This window comes from Biomphalaria glabrata, chromosome 13, assembly GCF_947242115.1.
Source record: "Biomphalaria glabrata chromosome 13, xgBioGlab47.1, whole genome shotgun sequence".
Classification (NCBI taxonomy): Eukaryota; Metazoa; Mollusca; class Gastropoda; family Planorbidae; genus Biomphalaria; species Biomphalaria glabrata.
In genome coordinates, this window is record NC_074723.1 from 14,826,898 (window position 1) to 14,853,279 (window position 26,382).

General features: G+C 36.2%; 1 protein-coding gene across 1 annotated transcript; it reads right to left on the reverse strand.

Moving 5' to 3' along the window:
- Positions 1–1,089: 1,089 nt before the first annotated feature.
- Positions 1,090–26,181, reverse strand: LOC106057550 (phosphatidylinositol N-acetylglucosaminyltransferase subunit A-like). The gene is made up of 12 exons (XM_056008715.1): positions 26,025–26,181; positions 22,121–22,277; positions 21,441–21,563; positions 20,884–21,059; positions 20,081–20,196; positions 19,419–19,526; positions 17,831–17,937; positions 17,153–17,235; positions 16,104–16,189; positions 14,597–14,780; positions 3,787–3,886; positions 1,090–2,789 (listed from the first exon to the last, which is right to left on the reverse strand). Exons 1-12 carry the CDS (start codon positions 26,060–26,062, stop codon positions 2,667–2,669), a joined length of 1,401 nt encoding a protein of 466 aa, XP_055864690.1. The 5' UTR covers positions 26,063–26,181; the 3' UTR covers positions 1,090–2,666.
- Between the last annotated feature and the right edge of the window lie 201 nt (positions 26,182–26,382).

Sequence of the window (26,382 nt, forward strand, 5' to 3'; positions counted from 1 at the left end):
AGTCCACAAAATCGCTAATCAATAACTGACCACATAGATAAATTAATTAAAAATAATCTTGAAGACAAAAAGAATTTTTTGTTTATTGGATGGACTAGGTGAAACACATACAATATTTTTTTAAAACATATTTTGATTAAAGAATAAAACAAATATAAACCTTTTACGTCGACTTTCAAAAAATACAAAATTAAAATAACAAATTGGACGAAATAATCATGGATAATTTTTAAAATGTTATCACAAACTAACAATACTTTTCAGAAGAAAACTTTTTGATATATTGATAGTTTAGGAAACTAACAATCATAATAATGAAACATACAGAATTTATATCAACTTAAAATTTAAGTTTCTTTTTTTAAATTTTAAAATTTTGGGGTAATAAAACAAAAAAACAGATTGCTTGATTTCAATTGAGATTATAGGTTTATTTTAAATAGAGACAGGAGGCTGAGAGATACCTGAGAGAGAGACAGAAAGAAAGCTATATTAAATACATCCTTTTATTATCAATGCTTTGGGTCTAAAATAAATAAGTGCAAAACAAAAATATTAATAAATAATAGTGTACATTTGAAAAATCTCTAAAAATATTACAAAAAATCATTTTTAAAAAATTGTTTCTTTTCACATAATTAAAGTTGGTGACGGAAAAACTGATTTAATTAAGTTTGAATTCCACACACTTTTATTACAAATAAAAGATATGATATTAATATTTTTGCTTGGAACAAATAAACATCACAAAAAACAAGGAAACTTGTGCCTCTGAGGTAGTGTGTGGGGACAGAGGATGACAGAAGGTAACAGTGTATAGATCTGGCTGTGATCCAAAGTTGAGTTGCTGAAATGGGCACTTGGTTCAGATGAGGGAGGCAAGCCTGGTTGGCTATTGGGATGTTCACATAATAACCTAATGGCATAAGGAATAAAATGGGTGAGCTTTGTTTCACTGTGAGATGGGCATTTTTCTTGACAGTCTAGCTTACAGCAGGTTCAGAGATTACAAGATTAGTCGGCCTGGTGATTTTTTTTTCTTTCTGGTCAAGGGATACAACCAGTAAAATGAAACGAGAAGAAAACACTGCTTTGGTGTATGTACTATGTGGGGAGCCTTTGCATAAATGATGAGGACTATCAATGGTATATCAAGTAACTACACTCAATGACTGTATTCAGCTCAAACTATCAAAGTCTGAAGTGAATCTCACCTTACTTCTTTGATTTGTTTGGTAATTGGAAGTATTCTCAAAATATTAGCTATTACATTTATTATATAATTTAGTCAAGGAGTATGTGGTGTAACAGAGGTGGAAGGGCTATCAAACTTAGTCATCAGTTGATCCGCACTGGTATTGAGAAAAACAGCTGGAAAAGACAAGTTGAGAACTCTAATAGAGCTTACAAGACACACTTCTGAGATCCAAATAAAGACTATTACAGAAGACAGCCACAAATAGCCCAGCAGACAACAATTTAACTTCATCAGAGACAAGGTAGGCAGGTCAAAACTGGGTCTGTGTAGTCAGATAAAATAATGCTAATCACTCTTAGCCATTTTCTGAATAATGCATTTCTGTAGCTCTAAATGCAGGCATTGATGGCTGTGGCTCTACTTTGTACCATGTTGGGAAAGCTAGGTTAATGGATTCCTCTCAATTCATTATAATGGGATTCAGCACAGAGCCTCAATTTTCTGTCTCAGACTAGTTCAACAACTAAAGCTTTTAAGAAATTACCCAGGTAGATCTATATTTAGCCAAACAAACAAAAAGAAAAAACATTTTTCTTTTGTTAAGCATGTAAAAATGTTTTTAAAAAAAGCACATGTTTATTTATTGAATAAAGTACTAAAATTAATTCCAAAGCTATACAGTTAAAGAAGGTTGTAAAGTGATATGTAGATTGACGTTTAAACTTTTAATATAAAAACATGAACATCATTTTGTTTATAGTGTTGTCAGAATTAATTGTAACAAATACACATTAGGTTGCAATACTTTTTGATTCATACATACAGGTTGTTTGTTTTTTTTAAAATGTTCTTTGATTTAATTAAGTGAAAGATTTTCCATAAACTTTAAAGAAAATAAAGAAGAAAATGGTACAAATAATGAATGAAAAGAGTAATTGAGATATATGTACATACAGCTTTTAGTGTTTCAGGAAAAATTGAAACTAAGAATAGCTACAGCTTTTGTTTTACATAATGTGTCTATTACAAAACTAAGTAAAATGTTTCTTAGAAGAACAAACAATTTTGATTTATTCTACAATAGAGATAAGAGACCAACAGTAGTACCCAAGTAGCTCATTTTGTGTAAGTATTTTAAAAACATTTTTTAGTTTATCACATTTGAATTTGAGAACATATCATTAAGAAAACAACCCAGCAAATGACAAGGCAAATGGCAAAGTCAAGCTGCCTAAATAGCCATGTTTACAAGGTTATCATAACAACTCTACAGCCACAGGACAAAACAAATGCCATACATATTTTGTTGTTTAAATAACAACAATGTAAGATAATTTTAAGACTTTGGTACAATAACTTGTCAAATACAGCAAAACATTGTAACATTATCAGCAAATGCTATTAGGCTTTATGGAATGATTTTATAAACATCACCTCAATTTCAACATAAGACTAGATCAGCATCTTATTAGCTTAATTTTATTAATGACTTTGTTCCATTTGAAGAACTTTTTTTCCCCATTAAAACATCTGACCTTTGTTCACATTTGACCACTTGTGAAAGTTTTAATGTTTCAGCTTTACCTATGCTCTGTAAAAAAAAAAATAATTAAAAAGGTAAGCCAACAAAAAGTTTGTTATAGTAGCTTGTGAAGAGACTGATTAGTGTTGTACTAAAATTAAGGGGAAAAAAATCAAGTACGGATGAAGGCTTAAATTGATATTACCCCAGCACTCACACTGTTAAGAGCCAAGAGTATTTTTCTGAAAAACCTAAACATTTTTCTGGCTGAAGAGTGTCATCTTTACATCCCCACCTCTTGTGGTGCTTAGGTGAGACAAAATGTACAGGTTTTGTTGGTGCACACATCCCAGCATTACAAGTGAACCTGGCACTTGGCCATGTGAGAGAAGCAACTGCAAACTAACTTGTCACAGTCACCAATGCTTGTCCAAGAAATAATGGCCCATTCTACCTTACAGCAGGAGAGTGGGAGAGTGATAAACACAATAATATATGATGAAGGTGCCAAAAGTTTTAATTGGAAATATTGGTAGGCTGTTAAAAATACAAGTTCAAGAACATTTTTGAGACATCCAAAATCAAGAACATAAGCCTTGTAAGGGTATCATCGCTCTTCTCATCACGGTTATGAAACAATCAAATAATAAAAAAAAATATGTTTAAAGAAAGAGAGCAAACAAGTGTGACACAGAGCTATCAACATTCTGCTTCATCCTTTTTTTTTATTCTTGAATACCAATTCAACTTCCAGATTTTCCAAACTTTGACACCAGTATGTGCTCATTTCTTTTCTGCCTTGATAGCCAATAACAACATTGGACATATAATTTGTTGCTTTTATTGTGTTAAAGGTTTGTCTTCTGTGTTTGTTTGTAGCTGATAAAAGCCTTGCGACCCGAGTGTCTTTTGTTTTTAGCAGTTTCCTATTTGTATACCTATCTATTGTATTTTCCAATGCTGTTTGTTCACCCCTGCAGCTGTAAATGTACTTATTCCAAGTCTCTCCACTAAAAAAATTAATTTAAATTTCCAAACTGATGGCAAATGTCATCCTACTAGTTACCTGGTCAGGCCATATCCATTGTAGCACCCACAGTAGGATCATATTAAGCACTGCAGTAAGCATAAAGAGTTTACCACTAACTGGCCCACACTGGTTGAACCTGAAACACAAATAGATGTGAACATTTTTTTAAATTTAGAGAGGCTCAGAATCTTATACAATAGATAAAATATATGCATTTTTTGGAGGACAGCAGAAAATAGCAGCAAGTAGATTCAGAACTACAGACCATTGTGTCAACAACCATAGACATGATGAGTAAACCATGACTGAGTCAGACTTATTGCAATGTTTTATGAATTACAAAACCAATTCACTAATTAGAGGATTTCTTTCCGAAATTGGGATAATATTTGTCTATGATTAATTTTTAACAACAAAGGTCAAGTACCATCATTTATAATATAAATGTTTCTTTGGGTAAACTAGAATGTTAGGTATATATATAAATATTATATTAATATTGTACTGAGGCTTCAGGAGACAACCTCGAGGAGAAATCAGGAGTGAAGCCCCTTAGGCGTTGGGAGTATCAGCTACGAAATTCCCTCCGGCAGCTTCTGCAACTTAGTTGGTGCCAAATGTAATGCGATGCGTTCCTTTGGATCACATCAGCAAGGTCGAGAGAGGGATCATGACGCATGGGCCACCCATGACCCCTTTATCCAAGGCCCAGGAATGCGCCCTGGAGAGGAAACTCTGGTGCTGCTGCAAAGCGGCTAAAACAACACGGGAGACAACAGTTACGGGTTATAAGTCCAACTTGATTGGCGTAATGTATAGACGCCACGGGTTGTCTCTGACGGTGGGAGAGGTCTTCGCGCCTCACTGATCAGCTACCGCCCGCCTCAACCTGGGCAGCCCCCAGTCAGTTAGGTGCTGATCCGCCACAGCCTGCCTGCTCTAATGGGTGCTTAGAGCTTAGTTTAAAACGACAAGTAGGCTGTGTAATGAAATGATAACGACTAGAATACCAATAACATGGCTTTATTCGACAAAATTAGACTAAAGTAAACAGTGAATGAAACCAGCACGTCTAGCATACCACTATGCAGTCTATACACACACACACACTGGACATAAAACACACACAATGGCCATGACCTTCAGACACGCTGGACGCACGCAGAAAATCAACTCAGTTACACTACAATCACCCCGCCTAAAAGTTATAGGAACATAAACATGTAAATAATAGTGAAGGACAGCGATATAAGAGGCCTTAGTATCCCTACAGAATACTTACAGAGTTACTCTATTGAAAAGCATGTATAACTATAAAAAAAAAACACGTTATACACTATAAATTATCAGTCCCTAAGTGTCATATTATGCATACGAATATTAAGACCAGTTGTCTTGAATAATAATGTAATAAGTAATACAATACAAAAAGTCTAACTAGAAAAGCTATGCACTATAAAATGATCAGTTCAAAGTGTGTCATATTAAGCCTACAATTACTGAGTTAGAACTTGTGATATGGAAAAATAATTAAATAAATGTTAGACCTTATAATTAGGTCTGCTTGTTCTTGGTCTTAGGTTATATCTACCAGGACCAATACTGCCGTCGCTTGGAGTTGGTGACATCGGCGGCTCTCTAACTGGAGACTCAGCCCCTGTATTTACTTCTTCTTGATGTCCATTTTCCCCTTGTTGTACATGTGTGTTAGGAGCAGCCATTGGTTCTATAGTCACATGGTCAGTAGGCACCTGCATCTGTGTTATAGGGTTTGTCTCCGGCTCAAAGTCTTCATGTTCCATATGTTGATACACCTCTGATTCTCCCTCTCTTGGAGCGGGGGCCAAATGTCGCAATGACACTGTTTCTTCTCTTCCATCAGGAAGTCTTACAATGGCATACTGTGGGTTGCATGTAATTAAGTCCACAGCTATTGTACCATCGTCATATTTTGATGCACGGACTCCCTTTTTTAACAACACTTTTCCTGGTTGAGCTAACCATGTCGGGAGTGATTTGCCGAAGGTGGACCTGCGATAGAACTTGAATATTCTCTCGTGCGGTGTTTCGTTTGTAGCGGTACAGAGCAGAGAACGAAGAGAGTGCAGGGCTTGGTTTAACGCCTGCTCCCATTTGGAAACCGGGAGTCCTTGAGTTTTTAAGGCCAGAGTTATAGCTTTCCATAATGACCCGTTTAGCCTTTCTACTTGAGAGTTCCCTCTGGGATTATAAGGGGTCGTCCTGCTTGTGGCCACCCCTCTCTCGTGTAAAAATTCCTGCACCTCTCTTGACATGAATGAGGTACCTCTATCAGAGTGTACATAGTCAGGCATTCCGAATAGTCCAAATAAATTCTCTAGACATCTGATTACTGTTGAAGCTGACATATCAGAACAGGCGTATGCAAACGGGAATCTTGAAAATTCGTCAACTATGGTTAGCAGGTATGTGTTCCGAGATGTAGAAGGGAGCGGTCCTTTGAAGTCCATACTTAGTCTCTGGAAAGGCTGCATCGCCTTAATTAGAGTTCCATTAGAATTACTGAAATATCTGGGTTTTACTTCGGCACAGATTCTGCACTGGTTGACAACCAGCCTAACATCTTCACAAGAGAAAGGTAAGTTTTTCGCTCGCACTAAATGCCATAGTCTTGTTACTCCCGGATGACACAGAGAGTCATGGAGCAGTTTCAATTCATTTCGACTCATAGCTGACACACACCCGTTTCTAGAAAACGTATCAGCCGCTACATTGTGTTTGCCTGGTCTATACAAGATATCGTAGTGGAAACAGCTCAGTTCCAGTCTCCACCTTTGAATTTTCTCATTCTTTATTTTCCCTTTGCTCTGTTTGTCATACATGAAGGCCACAGAGCGTTGATCCGTGACAAGGGTAAAGCGATTTCCTACTAAGTAGTGGTGCCATTTCCTTAAAGATTCTACAATGGCATAAGCTTCTTTTTCTATAGCTGAGTGCCGCCTTTCACTTTTAGAGAGTGTTCTTGAAAAGAACGCCACGGGGCGGCCATCCTGGTTGAGGGTGGCAGCTATTGCAACATCCGAAGCGTCTGTTTCAACCGTCAGAGGTCGAGTATAGTCGATGGTGAAGATGGCAGCTTTCTCCAGCTCCTGCTTTAATTCGTTAAGGGCTGTCTTTACTGTTTCTGAAAGAGGGAACGACGTGTTATTTGCCAAAACATTTATTTTGTTAGAAAAATTTGGGATCCACTGTGAGTAGTACGCCAACATGCCCACTATCCGTTTTTGTGAGCGCATATCATGAGGGGGAGGAAGGTTTCTTAAAGCCTGGAATCTTTCAAGGTCTGGCTTGAGAAGGCCTTTAGAAATTTCGTATCCCAATAGGCAAACTTTGTCAGTGGCTATCGTACTTTTGTCTTCATTAAATGTGATCCCATACTTTCTAGAAACATCTAGAAATCTTTGCATATTCTCATCGTGCGACTCTTGATCATGACCACATACCGTTACATTGTCCACGTATGCAAAGGTGTCCTGCAACTTTTCATTGTCAATAATTTGATTTATTGTTCTCTGGAAGCATGCAACTCCGTTGGTAACACCGAAAGGGATGCGACAGAACTGGTTAAGTTTGCCACATGCCTCAAATGCAGTAAACGGCCTTTCCTCAGTCTTGATTGGTATTTGATGGTAGGCACTTTTGAGGTCTAGTGTACTAAAAACGGAATAGTTGGATATCCGTTCTACCAGTTCATCGACTCGGGGCATTGGGTATGCATCCAGTAAGGTGAAGCGATTTATTGTTTGACTGTAATCAATGACCATCCTTCTTTTATGTCTCTCGTTTGTTGTCACAAGCACCTGTGCTCTCCAGGGAGACTTTGAAGGTTCAATGATTTTGTCCGAGAGGAGTTTTCTAACTTCGGACTCAATAAATTTGTTATCACCTATTGAGTGCTTTCGGGACTTAGTAGCCACCGGTCTGCAGTCAGAAGTTAGATTACTGAATAGGCTCGGTGTTTCGACTCGTGCTGCTTTAAGACCACAGATGTGTAAGGGATTGCGTTTTCCTCCGTACGGTATGGTCAATTCCTTATGAAGACTTATAAAGTCTACACCAAGGATTACATCCGAGCACAATCCAGCAAGTAGAGAAAATTTGACCTTTTTGTAGTGTTCTCCCTTGTACTGGACATCGGCAAATGTATGTCCTAATGTCTTTTCAGAAAGATGTGTAGTGGCCATGAATATTCTGTTTGTAGACGGACGTATTGGCCATTTATTTCTCTTGACGATGGCTTCTGATATGTAACTTTCACAGCTTCCAGTGTCTATGAGAGCTTGCAACAGCAACCCGTTGACGTTCACTTGGGCCGTAGACTGTGTAAGCCCAGAGAAATGCGTTGATGACAAGGTACATGGAGTTATCACACTGGTCAGTGATATTTTGCTGCCAGCTTTGTTGGCTGTTGTTTTACTTGATTTACAAACAGTTTGGAAGTGTCCCTTTTTACCGCACTGATGACATAATGCATTTCGAGCAGGGCATTCAGTCCTAGAGTGTCTCCTCCTACCACAAAAGTAGCATAGTGACTTAATGGCATTTAATTCCAGGTCTTCATTAGAAATGTATGTTTCTAGATGGGAGCTAGTTGGTGTTTTCATTGCCCCACAGGAGATTTCGTTCGTTGAATTGTAAGCCTGAGCATGCGTTGTGGCTGTTTCTAACACTCTAGCTTCGTCAAAAGCGCTTTGTAGAGTAAGAGATGTCTTTTCCAGTAACCGCTGTCTAATAGTGTTGGATGCCAGACCAGTTATGAAGGCGTCTCTAATGCAAATGTCTGTGTGCTGTTCAGCAGTTACTTCTTTAAAGTCACAGTCCCGGGCCAGGCTTCTCAACTTTAGCATAAAGGACTCTACCGTTTGGCCCGGCTGCTGTTTACATGTAGCAACCAAATGTCTAGCAAAAATATCATTCTTTACCTTAATATAAGTAGTCTTGAGTGTGTCTATGGCCATCGAATAGGACGATACATCACTGATGAGCATATAAACCGTAGCCGATACGTGATTCTTCAACAACTTTAGTTTATATTCTTGATGGACGAAAGAAAATTCTGAAATGTGTCATACCAGTGAGTCCATTTTTCTGAGGCCAGAGGAGCATTAGGATCAATGTCCAACTCTTTCGGTCTGAGTAATTTATCCATTGTAGATAAAGGAATCCAACACTAATCCAGATACATAATTTTGTCGAATAAATTGTAATGAAATGATAACGACTAGAATACCAATAACATGGCTTTATTCGACAAAATTAGACTACAGTAAACAGTGAATGAAACCAGCACGTCTAGCATACCACTGATGCAGTCTATACATACACACACACTGGACATAAAACACACACAATGGCCATGACCTTCAGACACGCTGGACGCACGCAGAAAATCAACTCAGTTACACTACAGGCTGGAAACTTGCACCAAGCAACAAAAGAAGAAAAATTAAACTGAAAAAGAAAATCCCTGTCATGCAACTGGCCACTTGGAATGTCAGGACAATGTGTCCTGGTGTCACTGATGATCTAAGGCAGATCAACGATGCAAGGAAGACGGCAGTTATAAACAACGAGCTAAAAAGGCTACATATTGACATTGCAGCCCTGCAAGAAACCCGACTGGCCGAAAACGGCATGCTCCGCGAGACTGACTACACTTTCTTTTGGAAAGGGAAAGCACAGGATGAGACTCGAATACATGGTGTGGGCTTTGCTGTCAAGAACAGTCTTCTTCCCATGATAGTCCCTCCAGTTGGTGGCTCGGAACGGCTACTAAGCATAAGTATGATGACAGCATCTGGAAAAGTCACTCTAATTAGTGCCTATGCCCCCACACTATGCTCACTTCAGGAGGACAAAGACAAGTTCTATGAAGACCTCAAAGAAGCCATTGCAAACATTCCTCAAAAAGAACATATTGTAATAACTGAAGGGAGGCAACTCAACGAGACATAGATGTTTATTTACACGAGGACATCACAAACACTTAAAAACATCTGCCTTGAGTACAACATCTCCATATTGGCTCTAGACTTGGGCGGAAATCGTTTGTCTCTTATGTCAACATCCGACTTGTCTGGTCACTGATAGTGCGCACCTTCTTTCTGCACTATCTTGGATGGCGGTGCGCATGGCAAAGTCATAACATTGCCCCCGTCTTAGCACTTTTCGTCCCGAAAAGAAACACTGCAGCTGAGGTTTGACAGTTCAGGTGGAGGTCGATCAGTGGGAGCCACAGGCGGCAGGGAGCGTGTTCCCCACGAGGCCATCCGCATTGTTTTCTTCCAGTGCCGCTTTCTCTTTCTCCAGTTGACCAGGCTGTTGTTGTGATAATGACGTGGCCGTTTGCCACACAAAGAGATAGGGTCGAGCACTGTTTTCTTCAGCACAGCCGTTGATCGGACACACTGTCTCAGCAGACCTTCCCGACAGACGCCTCTCAAGGGAGCTTCAGGTTCGCTTGCAGCCACGTTGCAAGCAAAGTCCAATGCACCGAAGTCATCCTCAGACAACAGTCTTACGTCCAGAAGATAGGTCTCTTCAGGTTCAAGTGGAAAATGTCTTTCTCTTGACAGCTCAGATTTAGAGTGATTTGATTGACATTCATCTATGCCAATGTCGATGATGATGGTAGAAGTACATATGCGCTGTTGGTGGTTTTCTTGGCATCTAAATTCTATGTGTGAAGCGCCGCACGCACAGTTCATGCTAAACTTCTGGATGCTGTTGTCAAGCTTCGAATTTCCCTCGTGAGCACCGGCAGATAGGCAGAGGTCTTTAAAGTCCACAACAACAGGCTCGAACGCAGACCCAACGTTGTCTTGATCTGTCCGGCTCATTGAGGTATTGGTAACAGGTACAACAGGAACAAACGCTTCAGGCACATAACAGACTTCAGTTAAGGTACTGGTAACAGGTACAACAGGAACAAATACTTCATTTGTCTCTTTCCGTTTGACTCGGTACATCTCGTTGAGATTATCACAGCAATCGCCATCACGTTTCTCGTCTTGAAAGTCACAACCACAAGACTTGCCCACAACACAGACACAGACGGCGCTCAAATCCCCAGCGTCTCCGTCACCACTGTTTGTGCAACCACAGTCTTGACCACGCAACGTCTTGACCAACGAGTCTACAGGCAACTGTTCCTTTACCAACGAGTCTACCCCTTCTTTCATTCGAGACACCATTTTATCTACCTTGTTCCCCATACTGTTAATTTGTTCACACATTGCTTCATTTATCTTGCCAATAAGCTCATAAATCTCCGGTTCAATTTCAAATAAGTAGGTTTCTGGATCTTCGTCTTCATCTATCAAGGCTTGCCGGAGACGAGCTGTAAGCACCTCCTTGGTACCACCAATTATCTCATATCGGTTACGAAGTTCCTTCCTAAGCTCTCTAACTGAGAGTTGGTCTAATCGTTTCAAAGCTGCCATTGTAAATCCTACCTCCTCTCGTTGAGTTGCCTATAATCCCACTTCTGACAACCAATTGTAATAACTTTAGTGAGGCAACTCAACGAGGACATTGACGTTTATTTACACGAGGACATCACAAACAACTTAATAACGTCTGCCTTGAGTACAACATCTCCATATTGGCTCTAGACTTGGGCGGAAATCATTTGTCTCTTATGTCAACATCCGACTTGTCTGGTCACTGATAGTGCGCACCTTCTTTCTGCACTATCTTGGATGGCGGTGCGCATGGCAAAGTCATAACAATATGATCCTTCTAGGTGACTTCAATGCCAGAGTAGGATCAGATCACACTACCTGGCCAGACTGTCTTGGGCTTTTTGGAATCGGAAAGATGAATGAGAACGGACAAAGACTGCTTGAATTCTGCACATACCATAAGCTCTGCATTACCAACACATACTTCAGAACAAAACCACAGCACTGTGTCTCATGGAGGCACCCTAGGTCTGGGCACTGGCACCAGCTGGATATGATACTGACACGAAAAAAGGACATTGGAAATATACTGCTGACACGTAGCTACCAAAGCGCGGATTGTGATACTGATCATACTTTAGTGTCCTGCCGGACAAGACTGCTGCCAACTAAGATCCACACTTCACAGGGAAAAAGAAAATCACGCCTGAATACTACTAGCACAAAAAATCCTGATCTTTGCACCGAATTTGAGAACAAATTAGAGGAAGCTTTTAAAAACTTCTCTGTGACTGAGGTAGAAAAAGGCTGGACGTTTATGCGTGATACAATCTACCAAACATCATCACTGGTCTTTGGAAACAAAACCAAGAAAAGCGAAGACTGGTTTGAAGCTAGTCTACCAGAAATGGAAACTGCCACCATGAACAAGAGAGCAGCCATGCTAATCTACAAGAAGGATCCCACCCCAAGCAACTTAAAAAGGCTCAGAGCTGCACGTAACAATGCCCAAAGAGTAGCGAGACAATGTGCTAACAAATACTGGCAGGAGCTATGCGAAGACATTCAATCTTGTGCCGACTGTGGTAACATAAGAGGACTATATGAGGGCATGAGAAAAGCCTTTGGACCTCACACCAGCAAATGTGCTCCACTAAAGTCAAAAGATGGCTCAATCATCAGCGATCGTGCGCTGCAAATGGAATGATGGGTAGAACACTATGCAGAACTCTACCAGATTGAAAACGCCATCTCACCAAATGCTGTTTCCAACTTCCCATCACTTCCAGTTTTGACGGAATTAGACGAAACGCCCTCAGTAAAGGAGCTGAGCATTGCCATTGACTTGCTTGCACATGGGAAAACACCCGGAGGAGATGGCATTCCTGCTGAAGTAATTCAGGATGGAAAACATGCCCTAATCAAACCACTCCATGAACTGCTAAGCTTGTGCTGGGAACAAGGAATGGTCCCCCAGGAATTGAAAGACTCCAACATTGTTACAATTTATAAAAATAAAGGCGACCGCTCTGATTGTAACAATTACAGAGGCATCTCACTGCTTAGCATAGTCGGAAAGGCTTTTGCTAGAGTATTACTAAAGCGATTACAGATCCTGGCAGATCGTGTTTATCCAGAGTCGCAGTGTGGCTTTAGGGCAGGTAGATCTACAACAGATATGATTTTCTCTCTGCGGCAGCTACAGGAGAAGAGCAGAGAACAAAAGCAGCCCCTCTTCATAGCTTTTATTGCTTTGACCAAGGCCTTTGACCTTGTTAGCAGAAGCGGTCTGTTTGCTGTACTAGAGAGAATCGGCTGCCCAAATAAGTTAAGAAAACTAGTGTCAGCTTTTCACGAAAATATGCAGGGCACCAGGGCACCGTTCAGTTTGAAAGTTCTTCCTCCAGGCCATTCTCCATTAAGAGCGGTGTAAAACAAGGATGTGTACTGGCCCCTACACTATTTGGCATCTTCTTCTCAGTCGTACTATCCAGTGCTTTTAAATCCCTGGAAGACGGAATATACATCCATAGCAGATCCGATGGAAGGCTCTTTAACCTGGCACGTCTTAAAGCCAAAACGAAAAGGCGTCGTATCTTGATAAGGGAGCTGCTGTTTGCCGATGACGCGGCACTCGTATCTCACTCACAAGGAGGTCTACAGAAGCAGTGAACGCCTTAGCAGCTGCTTGTCAAGAGTTTAGCCTTACTATAAGTCTCTCCAAGACCAAAATCCTGGCACAAGACGTCGCAGAAATACCTATAATACAAATTGGGAACCACACCCTTTCAGTGGTGCAGGAATTTACCTACTTGGGTTCAACAATTGTCAGTAACCTAGACTTAGACATCGAGCTGACAAAAAGGATAGGAAAAGCTACCACAGCATTGGCAAAACTCTCCAAGCGCTTCTGGGAAAATGGTAAATTGACCACAGCGACCAAAATCCTAGTCTACACCGCCTGTGTTGTGAGCACTCTCCTTTATGGCAGTGAAAGCTGGTCAACATACATGTACCAAGAGCACAGATTGAATAGTTTCCACTTGCGCTGCCTGAGACGCATAATGGGCATCTTTTGGAGGGACCATGTCTCCAATCAGGAAGTTTTGAGATTGGCCAATATGAACAGCAGGTATGCTCTCCTGACACAAAGAAGATTACGCTGGCTCAGACATGTCACCCGCATGCCAGATGGTAGAATCCCGAAAGATATCTTATATGCTGAGCTTGTGGAAGGAGTCAGACCCAAGGGCCGCCCAAGACTAACATATAGAGATGTCTGCAAGCGAGACATGAGAGCCTCAGGCATCAGTGAAAGTATGTGGGAAAACATAGCCAAAGACCGGAGTGCATGGAGACAGACTGTGCGTGCTGGGACAACCCTTGCTGAGAACAAAAGAATTGAAGCGGCTTTAATCAAGAGGGAAAAAAAGAAAGCTGCCCTGTCTGCTAGCCCTAAATCAGAGGCATACACATGTACGAATTGTGGCAAAGTCTGCCGTTCTAGAATTGGCTTGATTAGCCACACCAGATTCTGCCCCGTCTCAAGATTAAGCCAAAACCAGTGACTCACTTGGGCGCATCCATTGCCTTTCGAGACAAAAGGAGCCATATATATATATATATATATATATATATATATATGGTCAACTAGATTGTTAGGTGTCAAAGTTAAACAATCCCCCCCCCCCCCAATCTGGTCTATATGGCTCCTTTTTGTCTCAGAAGGCAATGGATGAGGCCAGATGAGTCACTGGTTTTGGTTTTGTCTTGAGACTGAGCAGAATCTGGTGTGGCTAATCAAGCCAATTCTAGTCAATTCAATCTGGTCTAGGTAACAAAAAACTTCTGGTGAATATATTCTACCCTGCCCACCACTTCATGCCCAAGGTAACTGCTCTCACCTCTGTAGCCTGGTGGCAGCATTGGGCACAGGTGCTTCCATGACTATCTGGTACACCACTTCAGTTCTCATCGCCACATCCCTCCAAGAGTAAAACTCCTTGATCTTTTGATGCAGCTCAAATGGGTCCATATTCCTATTGTGTATCCTGTCCTCAATAGCCTTCTCTAGCTCCAATGTCATGGCTAAATCCAAAAGAATATATTATAACCATCTTTTCTTAATACTTAATAAATAATAAGAGCAGAATAACAAAGAGAATAATGTTACACACAAGCTGGTTTCTGCCCCTGCTGAACTTATAGAGAGGGTCACCTAGCAGTTGTGTATAGCATATGACCTGCATTTGAAATCAAATTTTAAAGAAACGTTAAAATGTATATGAATACCATATGCACACTTTTTAAAGACCATAAAAAAGCTACTGCACCTTTAAACATATATTTACTTTTGATAGATTTTTTTCTTACATAAAAAATAAAAAAAAAACATTCTGTGTATTGATATATATGATAAGGATAATATGTATATAAACATTGCATATAGATTATATCCCAGTAACCACGTTGTATTGAGCAGTATGTGCTCACTATACAGTTGTTCAAAATAAGTTATGTATTTAATTTATAGTACGTATATTTATGTGAAACTTAAAAAAAAAAAAATTAAACAAAGACATTTAATATTGTTGGACAGATCTGATATTTCAATTTTAAATGCAAGTCTGCAAGTCCAAACACCCTCTCAACCCTGTAGTTTTCTTTCTATATGAGTTTTGGTATTTGTAAGAGATGTCACCTGAGCATACATCTCAAAAAGATGGATTGGATTTGTTTATATTTGCAGGTTTAAACCAAGGACTTCCCCACCATTATTACAAGGTACATTACCAAAACTGTTTTTAAAAAGCAATCAAAATAAAAATTTGCATGATAAAATAAGAAATTTGGTGACATATAAAGGACTATTGCAAACAGATAGGGAAAGAAAAAAAGTTGGCCAATCAAAAAATTGTGTTGCTCAAGGATTTGATCAATGCAGCAAAGGGAAAGGTTAAATGTTAAAGAAACTATCCACAATTTAGACTCATTTTTACTGGCATGTGGTGGCTGAGTGGTAAAGTGCTTGACTTCTGAACCAAGGGGGTCCCTCTTCAAAGACTGAGATTTTTAATTTCAGGATTTTTAAAGAGTCCACCCAACTCGAATGGGTACCTGACATTAATTGGGTAAAGTAAAGCAGTTGGTCATTGTGCTGCCCACGTGAAACCCTCATTAACTGTTAGCCATAAAAACACATGGACTTAACATCCTCTGCCTTATGGAAGGCAAGGTCTGAAAGGGATACTTTACTTTCTTTACTTTTTATACTAGTACAATAATAGCTTTTGGACAAGCCAACTGACAATATTTCAAATGATAAAAAAACAAAAACTTTGTATTGAAATCTGCTAAAAATTATAATGAAATCAATTAGAAATAAAAAAAATAAAAATATGCATATGGTACCTTGTGAGTTTGGCTCTGCCAGGTAGAGTAATTCTGGTGGTAAGACTTCAGGGATTCCTCCAACTTTTGTGCTCACTACTTGAAGTCTAGACATCCCATGGACATGAATTTTATTTTATTTTTTTAATTACAATAATTTATAATAAACGATTGCACTTTTTAAAATTTGTTGTCATTCTTAATTTTTAAACAGGTATGCAAGTTTAACTACTATGTTATGTGTATCTATGACAGGCATGCAAGTTTAACTACTATGTTATGTGTATCTATGACAGGCATGCAAGTTTAACTACTATGTTATGTGTATCTATGACAGGCATGCAAGTTTAACTACTATGTTATGTGTATCTATGACAGGCATGCAAGTTTAACAACTATGTTATGTGTATCTATGACAGGCATGCAAGTTTAACTACTATGTTATGTGTATCTATGACAGGCATGCAAGTTTAACTACTATGTTATGTGTATCTATGACAGGCATGCAAGTTTAACTACTATGTTATGTGTATCTATGACAGGCTGCTTGGTCAACAAGTGGCAACACCAAATAGAGATTACGATGCTGCACATACCATCCTCCCTGTGTTGGGATGTTAAAACATTAAGCATATATGTGTAAAGCTAAAATTTGTAGAAAATAACAGGGGAAAGAATAAAAAAAGATTAAAAAAACATTACTAGGGTTTTAAAAAGTAAAACACTCAACATTATAGAGAATGTCTACCTAGGAGACTATTTGTCTGTGAAAAATACATTTCAACATTAATCAGCCTTAAATGGTGTCAAAAATCTCTTGAAGAAAAATATTTAAAAAAAAAACGGGTTAGCTAGAGTTTAGTAAAATCCAACAAGAAAAGCAAAAACTTTAGGTCAAAGACATGTCTACTAATTCCTAAACTTTTGAATTTAAAATTTTTGACATTTTTTAAAACTTATATTGACTAAATTGGTAACATTGGAATTTTTAAGTTCAGGAGATAAGAAAGCAGAACATGCTAAAGGGCATATTTCACTAATTGTCACATTATGCTCTAAATTCAACTTACCCACAACTAGCAGCTTCAATAATGGCTATGCAAAATGCCTCTGTCAAAGATGTGTTAAGCATAATGTCACCCTGAACTAGTACCTAGATGAGGAAATATTTATTAACTTATTAAAAACAACAACAAGCATGTAAGTGCTTAAAAACTGTTAATTTCATTTATTACTAAATAAATTTCCTAATGCTTTAATTCATTTCATTCTGGGAAAAGTTATTTTTTCCAGGTTTCACACACTATTCCATAATTAAAATCCACTACTTTTTCATTTGATTGATATTTAATGTAAATCAAGTGCAGTTAGTGGGGCTGATGAAAACAGAAGATGGTGAAATCATAGTGAGTTGAGAAAGGGGAAAGAAAAAGAAAAAAAAAATGAAGAAAATCGTAGCCCATGTTTATTGATTACAATGTTGTGTTGACAAAATGAACAAATATCTACCTTTTAACTTTTTTTTTAATTTTAAAAAGCTTTGAATTTTAAATGCCTGTTTTCAAGATTTTTTTTTTAAATTGTCTACTTTGTAGTCTTTTTTTCATTGCATGAAAAACTTTCCTATTTTAAGGGCCTCTTGATGCTTTCAAGTATGATTATTTCTGTTCTGATACCATACTGTCATAGAAACACACCTATCTATTGACTAAAAAGCCACAGTAATTACTTGTTACTAAGTAACTCACATCTCTAATCATACTGTGTTGCAGTGATCCCAACATCTTCACTCTATCATGGAGTTGAAACTGTTCTCTGACCTCTTCCAGTAGAATACGTTTTGGACCATCTCCTCCTGATGACACAAAATTAGATAATTTAAAAATAAAGCATAATTGGGCATCAAATTAATATTCTATAAGAACTTCCATCTCTAAAAGAAATAAAATATTAAAACTGTTTTCATGCAAATATACCAGTAACTAAATTTCCATTGTGAAGTCTAAAGCTATTAGTGGTCCAAAAAAAAAGAAACTTAAGTCATATATAAACCCAATGGAGTTCTAATCATATTTATATAAGCCCAATGGCCCTCTCTGACTGATTCAATCAACACTCACCACGCACTATTTCTCCCACTTTCAGTACACAAAAACGTATGAGAATGTAACCTGTCATTAATTGTGCTTACTTTTTTTATAAAGTGATTTTAATTCATTTTAATACATAAATTTAAAATGCCCATTAAAAAAGTGTACACAAAAATAGGAAAATTTCAACACTATTTTTGGCTAAAGCTGCTTATAAAACATGCTTCAAAAAAACATTCAATTTTGAAATAGACTAAATTATTTATTGGTAGGCAATATATTTTTCACACATTTGGTATTCTAATCTTTTAGCTTTGTTAGCTGACATTTTTATTTCTTCGTAAATCTGCATTTCTTACACAGCAGATAAGCTGCTTGATCAGCCAACTTGACTTGGATTTAAGACACCTCCTTCATTTTTGCATCTGTTGGAACATTTTCTGACTGCTTAATATCAATATTCTCTGGTTCAGGATTGTAACCAGAGTTTTAATATGGTCTAAACCTCTATACCACAAGTAGCCCTGTGCTAAAAGGCCCCCATAAGTGACATGACTTTTCCACATTTATTATAAGCAATAACATCGCTGAGGGTTTCCTCTGATGGAACAGATCTAAAATTCAGTTCATCTTTTGTGATAGATATTTTATGCTCTAACTCAAGGAAATTCTAAAAATAAAACAAACAAAACAAAAAAACATCAGATCTTTTTTTTTAAGCAAAATTAACAGCTGATCAGCAAGTCAATCCTTAAGCCATCATCAGAAAAAAAAATTAAATCACTATGCTGCCTAAAAAAATTAGCTCCTAAAACATTTTTTTAAGGCGTTATAATAAAACTGGGAGTCTGACAACAAGATTACAAGGCAGAATTTAAAACTCTTTATTGGATGAACTTTGCACTGCAGGAATCAACTTTTACTGAATACATTTCACCTGTGCTTCTTTCTTTAAAAAAAGTTAGGCTCATATTTCCTATCTGCAATGGTCTAAGTCAGGAATCTTAGAATTGTCTTTGCCAATGGCAAAACTAATAAATGTGAAAAATTTGGCACAAAGAATATTGAATGTAATGTTAAGTACAAAACATAAAATGGTAATGTATTCTAGTCATAAAAGAATTTATTAAAAAGAATTTTTTAAATCAAGACGTCATAAAAACAAACATCATGACCTGTCAGAACAACTTAAAAAGGAAAAGCACAAAAGAAGACATTAAAAACAATGATTGAAGGGATTTCATACCAACAATGAACTGTACTTGTGGATACTTGCTTGTTATTGTAGGTATGATACCTGCCAGCAGGTCAATACCTTTCCTATAAACAAGTCGACTGATGACAACAACTGTGACTGTAAATATAAAAACATTGATTTACCATCAATATAATTTTCTTTTACTCAATTAATATTTATTACTTTAGTTCCTGTTTTGAATCTTTTATCCTGAGTTGTGGAGGTTCTCCTGTTTTAACACTATATCCCAGTTGCTTGTAAATCTGGACATAAATTGCTAGATACAAATATACCTATAAGTTTGACTTCACTTTAACTCCTGCATGAGCCTTTAGTCTTAATAAGATATACACACTATAATAAAAGGAGGCGCAGTGGCTGAGAGGTAAAGTGCCTCGATTCCAAACCAGAGGGTCCTGGGTTTGAATCCTGGTGAAGACTGAGATTTTTAATTTCAGGATCTTTAGACGTCTCTAAGTACACCCAGCTCTAATGGGTACTAACAATTAGTTGGGGAAAAGTAAAGGTGGTTGGTCATTGTGCTGGCCACATAACACCCTCATTAACCGTAGGCCACAGAAACAGATAACCTTAACATCATCTGCCCTATAGAACACAAGGTCTGAAAGGGAAACTTTTTACTACAATATAAAAAAATATATATCACTAACTTTTTCCTGGCTGCCGTTGGGTTGGATCTGGTAGAAAGACTGTAGAGTCCACAGCATTTGGTATCACAGAGACTAGGGATGGGCTTATGTTTGATCTAAGAACTGTGTTTTCTCTGCTAAAGGTAAACAAATCTATCATTTAATATTTGAAATGTTATTTGCACAACAGAGGCTGAACACAGAGTCACATATTAAAAAAAAAGGGAAAAATAAATATGGGATGTTTATTGTGATTTAAATTTATTTTATTATTATTAGTAGTAATTGCTTTTATATAGCGAATCTTTCATTGTTCTTAGAACTATATAGCACCTCACACACATACACAAGAGATGCCACATCAAACTCAGCATTCCAGGAAAAACATTTAACCACAAGATGGTCTGTTTCAAAACCAAATTTCACATTCCAAGGGCAAAAAAGTAAAATAACAGTATAAAACTATCCAAAATCCAATTGTGTTATCAAGCTATATAAATGCAGTAAAATAACCAACGGAAAAGTAGAATTATTGTTATCAGTTTTTCAATTCAATATTTACACATTTTAAGAACAAAATATTTTTTTGGTGATTTAAAAATGAAAATTTACTTTGGTTACCGGGTATATTACATTTTCTTTGTCATCATATACATAAATGCTGAATATTGTACACTATTATAAATATGTAAAATAACAACAATCTCTTAAAAGTTTAGTCAAAAGGATTATCCAGTTTCATTTACAACCTAATTGCGTTAGATGCACATCAGATCACGTCTAAAAAAAATCAAACGGAAAAAATAATAAAGTCAAAACCTCACCAGGTATGAGAGACACATATTGTATGAGTGCAATCTACAAGAGAAAAATTCAGAACTTTGTTCGTTAGAATGGAACTTGCATCAGCAAAGCCAAACAGACTGTGATCAGTAAACACCGTTTTCAGCCCCATTGTACGAGCATGAAACATAGCCTCGTGGCCTAGCGTTGAAAAAGCCTGAATAAGGGAGAAAAAATAAACATTTTATTTATTTAATAATCAAAGTTATTATCTAATTCTTTTGTAATAGTAAATGTTAACTATAAAAGTTTTGTGCTCTGAAGGACTCCAGATGTAGAATTAGCAAAACAATAAAAATTGTTTTCCTATAATTTCAACCAATGCTATGAATAGAGAAAAGATTTTAAAAAATGTAAAAGTTGTCAAATATTGGCCTAAATATAGAACAAGTTATTATATATATATATAATATATATTAAATGGTATTGGAAGAAAATAAATCAATGATAAAAATATGTAAAAAAAAATATGTATATGTTGTAAAAGCATCTAAAATTAACAAATTTTTATTTAAAAAAAAAAATTTATGAGGCTTACCGAATGACCATGCACAATTTGAATATTTTCTCGAATAAATACATTTCTCAAGAGAGGAAAAGTAGGAAATATTGTTGGGAGGACACACTGGTTGTAGAAAGGAAGAAATGGAAGATAGTAAATCTGAGGACAAATATATACATTTTTAATAACATACAAGAGTTGTCTATTGAAAAAAGGTCATTTTTTATTAAATCAAATTTGTGTGTGTGTTTCATTAAAAGAAAATTACTATTTTAAGTTATATACACATTAGCCAATTTTTATAATCCTACATATATAATTTACATGGCTGGCTGGCTAATCATGTGGCTTTCCCTATAATTTCTTTTTGTACAGCTAATTTTTTATCCAGGTACTCTCATCCTAACATGATATAAGCATGTTAACATGCAACCCATTAGATTAAACTTCATGTGAATAAGAGCTTGAAAGATTGAAATCCTCTCTTGCAAAAGCCCTGAACAAAACCCAGTTGTGCGCAATGCATATTAGTTACCAAACAGGAAAAGAGCTTGTGGCACTCCAGATCCATCAATCTTTTACTAGACAGAACTTTTGGCAACTTTGGGAGATTGAAATGATATTGTTTGTGTTAGAACATAAAATAAAATTTTAGGAAAGATTTATCAATAAAATTTTCACAGATACGATTGACATGTCAGGCCAAATTGACTTACTTTTAATCCATTAGCTAAATAGCGAACTCCTTGCCTGTCACCGTAGCAATGTGTGACAATAATCACTTTATGTCCCCTTTCAACCAAGCAAGATGATAACTGATAGATGTGACTTTCTACCCCGCCCATGTTAGGGTAAAAAAAGTCAGAGACCATGCTATAAAAAAAATTAACAAAATCTTAAAGACAAGGCATTTCTTAAAAAATTATATTTTTTTAATAATTTGCTATTTATCCTAGCAACAAAAAATGTAGATGAGCAACAAAAAAATAAACATCTTAAAAGACATGTCTTTTTGTAGCATTTAAATAAAAATGTAATAAATAGAATACATGTAGAGGCTGGTATTTACTTCTTTTTCTCCTTGCCTATTTTAACTCAAATTTGCTTTCTTCTTTAAAAACTTTAACAGGGATTTTCTTTAATGTTGCAGACACATACTTATGCATGTACACACACACACATGGTGAGCATATCTACAAATGATTACAATTTATTAATTATAAAGAAATTCAAATAGTTTTAATCAATCAATCAGCTTCATAACAACAATCAAAATGATTCTACACATCTATCTTCAATTTAAGAGGAAATAAAGATAGCTCATCTTCAACCACAAAGGACCACCATCACACAACAGTCCAGTTTGGTCGTCTCAATAGTCCCAGGTTCATATTTAATGATGTATTTATTTGATGATGTATTTGATGTATTAATTACATTTCATGGTCTACCTCATATTGTTACTTAAAGAGGATTTTGCTATCCTAAAGTACCAGCTGTCTCAAATGAGATCACCCTATATATAACTACATATATGTAAATAATTTATTGTAAAAATTTCAACAAAATATGTTTATTAATACTTTTAAATATAACAGCATAGGAGCAAAATTAAAAAATTGGGACTTTAATAACATTACCTTTCTGAACCATGTGCATCCGAAGGTAAATTAATTAATTCCAATATTCTTATTTTGTGTTATGTGTATGTATTATTAGAGATTTATTTACTAATTTGAAACTTTCATAGTTATGCGAATATGCCTACATAACCATCAGGCGCAAGACTTTATGGACAAAAGTATGGACTAGGAAATGGAAAAATGAACAGCATCAGAAACACAAAAATTTAAGTGACCTAAAGTCTGAAAAAGAAGGAAATCGCAATTGCAGCAACAATGGGTTTTATTATGCCTATTAATGTATGAGTATTTCTGCTTCAGTCCACAAATGACGTATGCCTTACACAAATTTCAAGCTCTTCCCTTTAAAAATGCAAAACGTCAGCTTAGATTTGATAGAATGTGGCTTACAATATATTTTTATTAAATTAGTAATTTTAATGTCTTTATATCAAATCTATTGATTAATTATTTATATCTGTATAGAATAATAGAAAATAGATATACCAGACTCAAGTATTCTATGACTCAATAATTAGACTATAGATATTGTCTAGAAACTATTAGATACAGCCATCATAATTCATATATGATGATAAAGGTAATGATCATATTGTATTATATATATTATATATATAAATAGACTTATTTAATTTCTTAGTAAATTCTAGATCTAGAATTAAATGACTCAGTATCAGTATACATATTATAGAGGCATATGATTCTAGACTCTAAAAAAAATAGATGTCTGTACAATCACAGATGTCAAATAGTAGATACTATATATATATATACAAATCATTCACTAGAATCTATTTACTTTAAATATTAATATTGTGCTGGCTTGGACATGTTCGCCGGATGGAGGACAAGCGCATCCCAAAAGTCATCCTCTATGGACAACTCGTGACTGGTACAAGAAAAACTGGTTGCCCCCACCTCCGTTACATAGATGTAATAAAACGGGACCTGAAATCAATGGACATCAATACTGACTATTGGGAAGACATAGCTCTAGTCCGCACTAGATGGAGAGAGACAGTGACCAAGAAAGCTATGGACAGTGAAAGAACATGGGTTTCAGCTCAGGAAGAAAAACGTACAATCCGAAAAATGGCCAGCTCCTCTACCACCGAAGCAAAAGCCACCTTAACCTGCGATATTTGTGGATGGGAGTGTCTCTCCAAAATAGGGCTCCACAGCCACACGAGGAAGAGTGCTCTGAGATGAACCATAGTCGTTCTACGATTCGAGATGCCAATATATATCTTACTATCTATTAGTATATTTTTTTTAAAATGATTAGATCTAGAATAATCTAGATCTAGAAGCTAGATGATCTAGTCGGACACAATAGTCAGTTTTGCTAAGTTCAAACAGCTGCGATTTGTCAAGAGGTTCAAAAGCTCACCTTATTATTACTATAACTTGTTTAATTGAAAGTTTAAAAAAGGACAACTATTTTAATTCTGCAGATGCACCTTTTTTCTTCACTTTTGACACATGTTGCTTCCTTTTCCTTGTTAAGGTAAAGTTCATGATGATGAGTGAGGGAGGTGGGTTTTGGCTTAAGGCTATTTTTAAAAGTCTGATGATGCATCAGCTCAAAGAGACTTTTATATTGGGCATATAGAAACATAATGAAACATTTGAGTTATATAAAGTATGTTGTGCATCGAGTCTGAATATTATTATAGGGTTTTTCTAGCTTTTTGGCGACACATTAGCATGTTAGAAATTTCAAACAACATAGTTTTTTTTTCTGAAGATGAAAAAATACACCTGAGTATTGTAGAATATTACAATAAATATTTATAATTATAAAATGCAGATATAAATCAATATAATGCAAATCTAGTTTTCTAGATTGCAAGTATTGGTCAAGAAGTACTATACCACAGGCAGAAAAGAATATTCCCCCTCAAAAAAAAAAAAAACGCGATTTCTATATAACAAAGACATTTTTTAGGTCCCTTAAACATGTTATAGATATTTTGGGGTTTTTAAAGAACCGGTACTGGTTTTTTATTTTTTTAGCAAAAACATGTTTTTTAGTACCCACCCAAATGTTACGTCGCTAAACATCAGGGTCATTTGAATCCGATTAATTATTTTTTTTCATTCTCCCGGGAAATTTCAATGTGAGAGCATCTATGCAACGTGCATTTTCACCAGTTCTAACACATAGAACCATTTGTTTCCAATAGCTCTTTAATATTACAGTAGTTATTTTTAATGCTTTATTGGATGTCATAGTTCTATAGTTTTCTAGCGAATGCTATTAAGATGCGCACATTATGATTTCCTGCATTACGTGGCTTTACCATATGATCGATGTCTACCCTTTTAAATGGACAACGATCTAGATCTAGTCTATAGTTTTATATATCTATATTTGTATACTTTACTAGATCTAGGTCTAGATATAATGTTAATCTATCATCTGAAGTATATTAATATATAGATCTACTTTAAAAATTTAGATTTCAGGTCTAGATCTAGTAACTATTAGTAGATCTAGACTCTAGATCTAAATTATGCATTATGGTAATTACGGCATTACGTGGCTTTACCATATTGAGGACATCGATCTAGATCTAATCTATAATATATTAATATTTATATAGATCTACTTAATTAAATAAAATTTAGATTTCAGGTCTAGATTTAGTAGATCTAAATTACGGCAATGACGCTGCGACAAAAAAAAAATCATAACTTTCTAACTGTTTAACTTACATTCATAATTTATACACCATTGGAAAGTTCTTTCAAAGTATTTTAATGATGCACTAAAGAAAAATTATTTTTTCAAAGATAATTTTTTTATTTCACATCCCTACTAAATAATTGTAAGTCTTATATATAAATATAATAAGTCAGTCTCTAACTCTAAGGAGTCTAAGTAGATCTAATTAATATTAAATATAGATTATAGATCTAATTAAATTAAATATAGATATCTAGTAATAGTATATATTTAGTATATTATTATTACCAAATATTAAACAATTTGAATTTGGATTCATCTTCCATGGATAAAATTGGGCAGCCTAGGCCTAGATTCTAGATCTCTGCTGAGATTAACTTAAGTGAAATGTTAGCATCTAGACTTAAATTTGTAATATATCTGGATCTATCATCTAGATGATTACTAGATTTTAGATCATCGGGCTTGATCTATACTCTAGATCTAGACGGGTGAGATCTAATTCTAGATCTAGATTCTAATTCCTATGAATTCCTACTACATAAATAAAAGTGATATAAAAAGTATTGGGAGTAGCCTACCCTAAAAACGTGTAAGTTCACATTCGCAAAAAAGAAATAATAATTATTCAAGTTTCAAATAGATC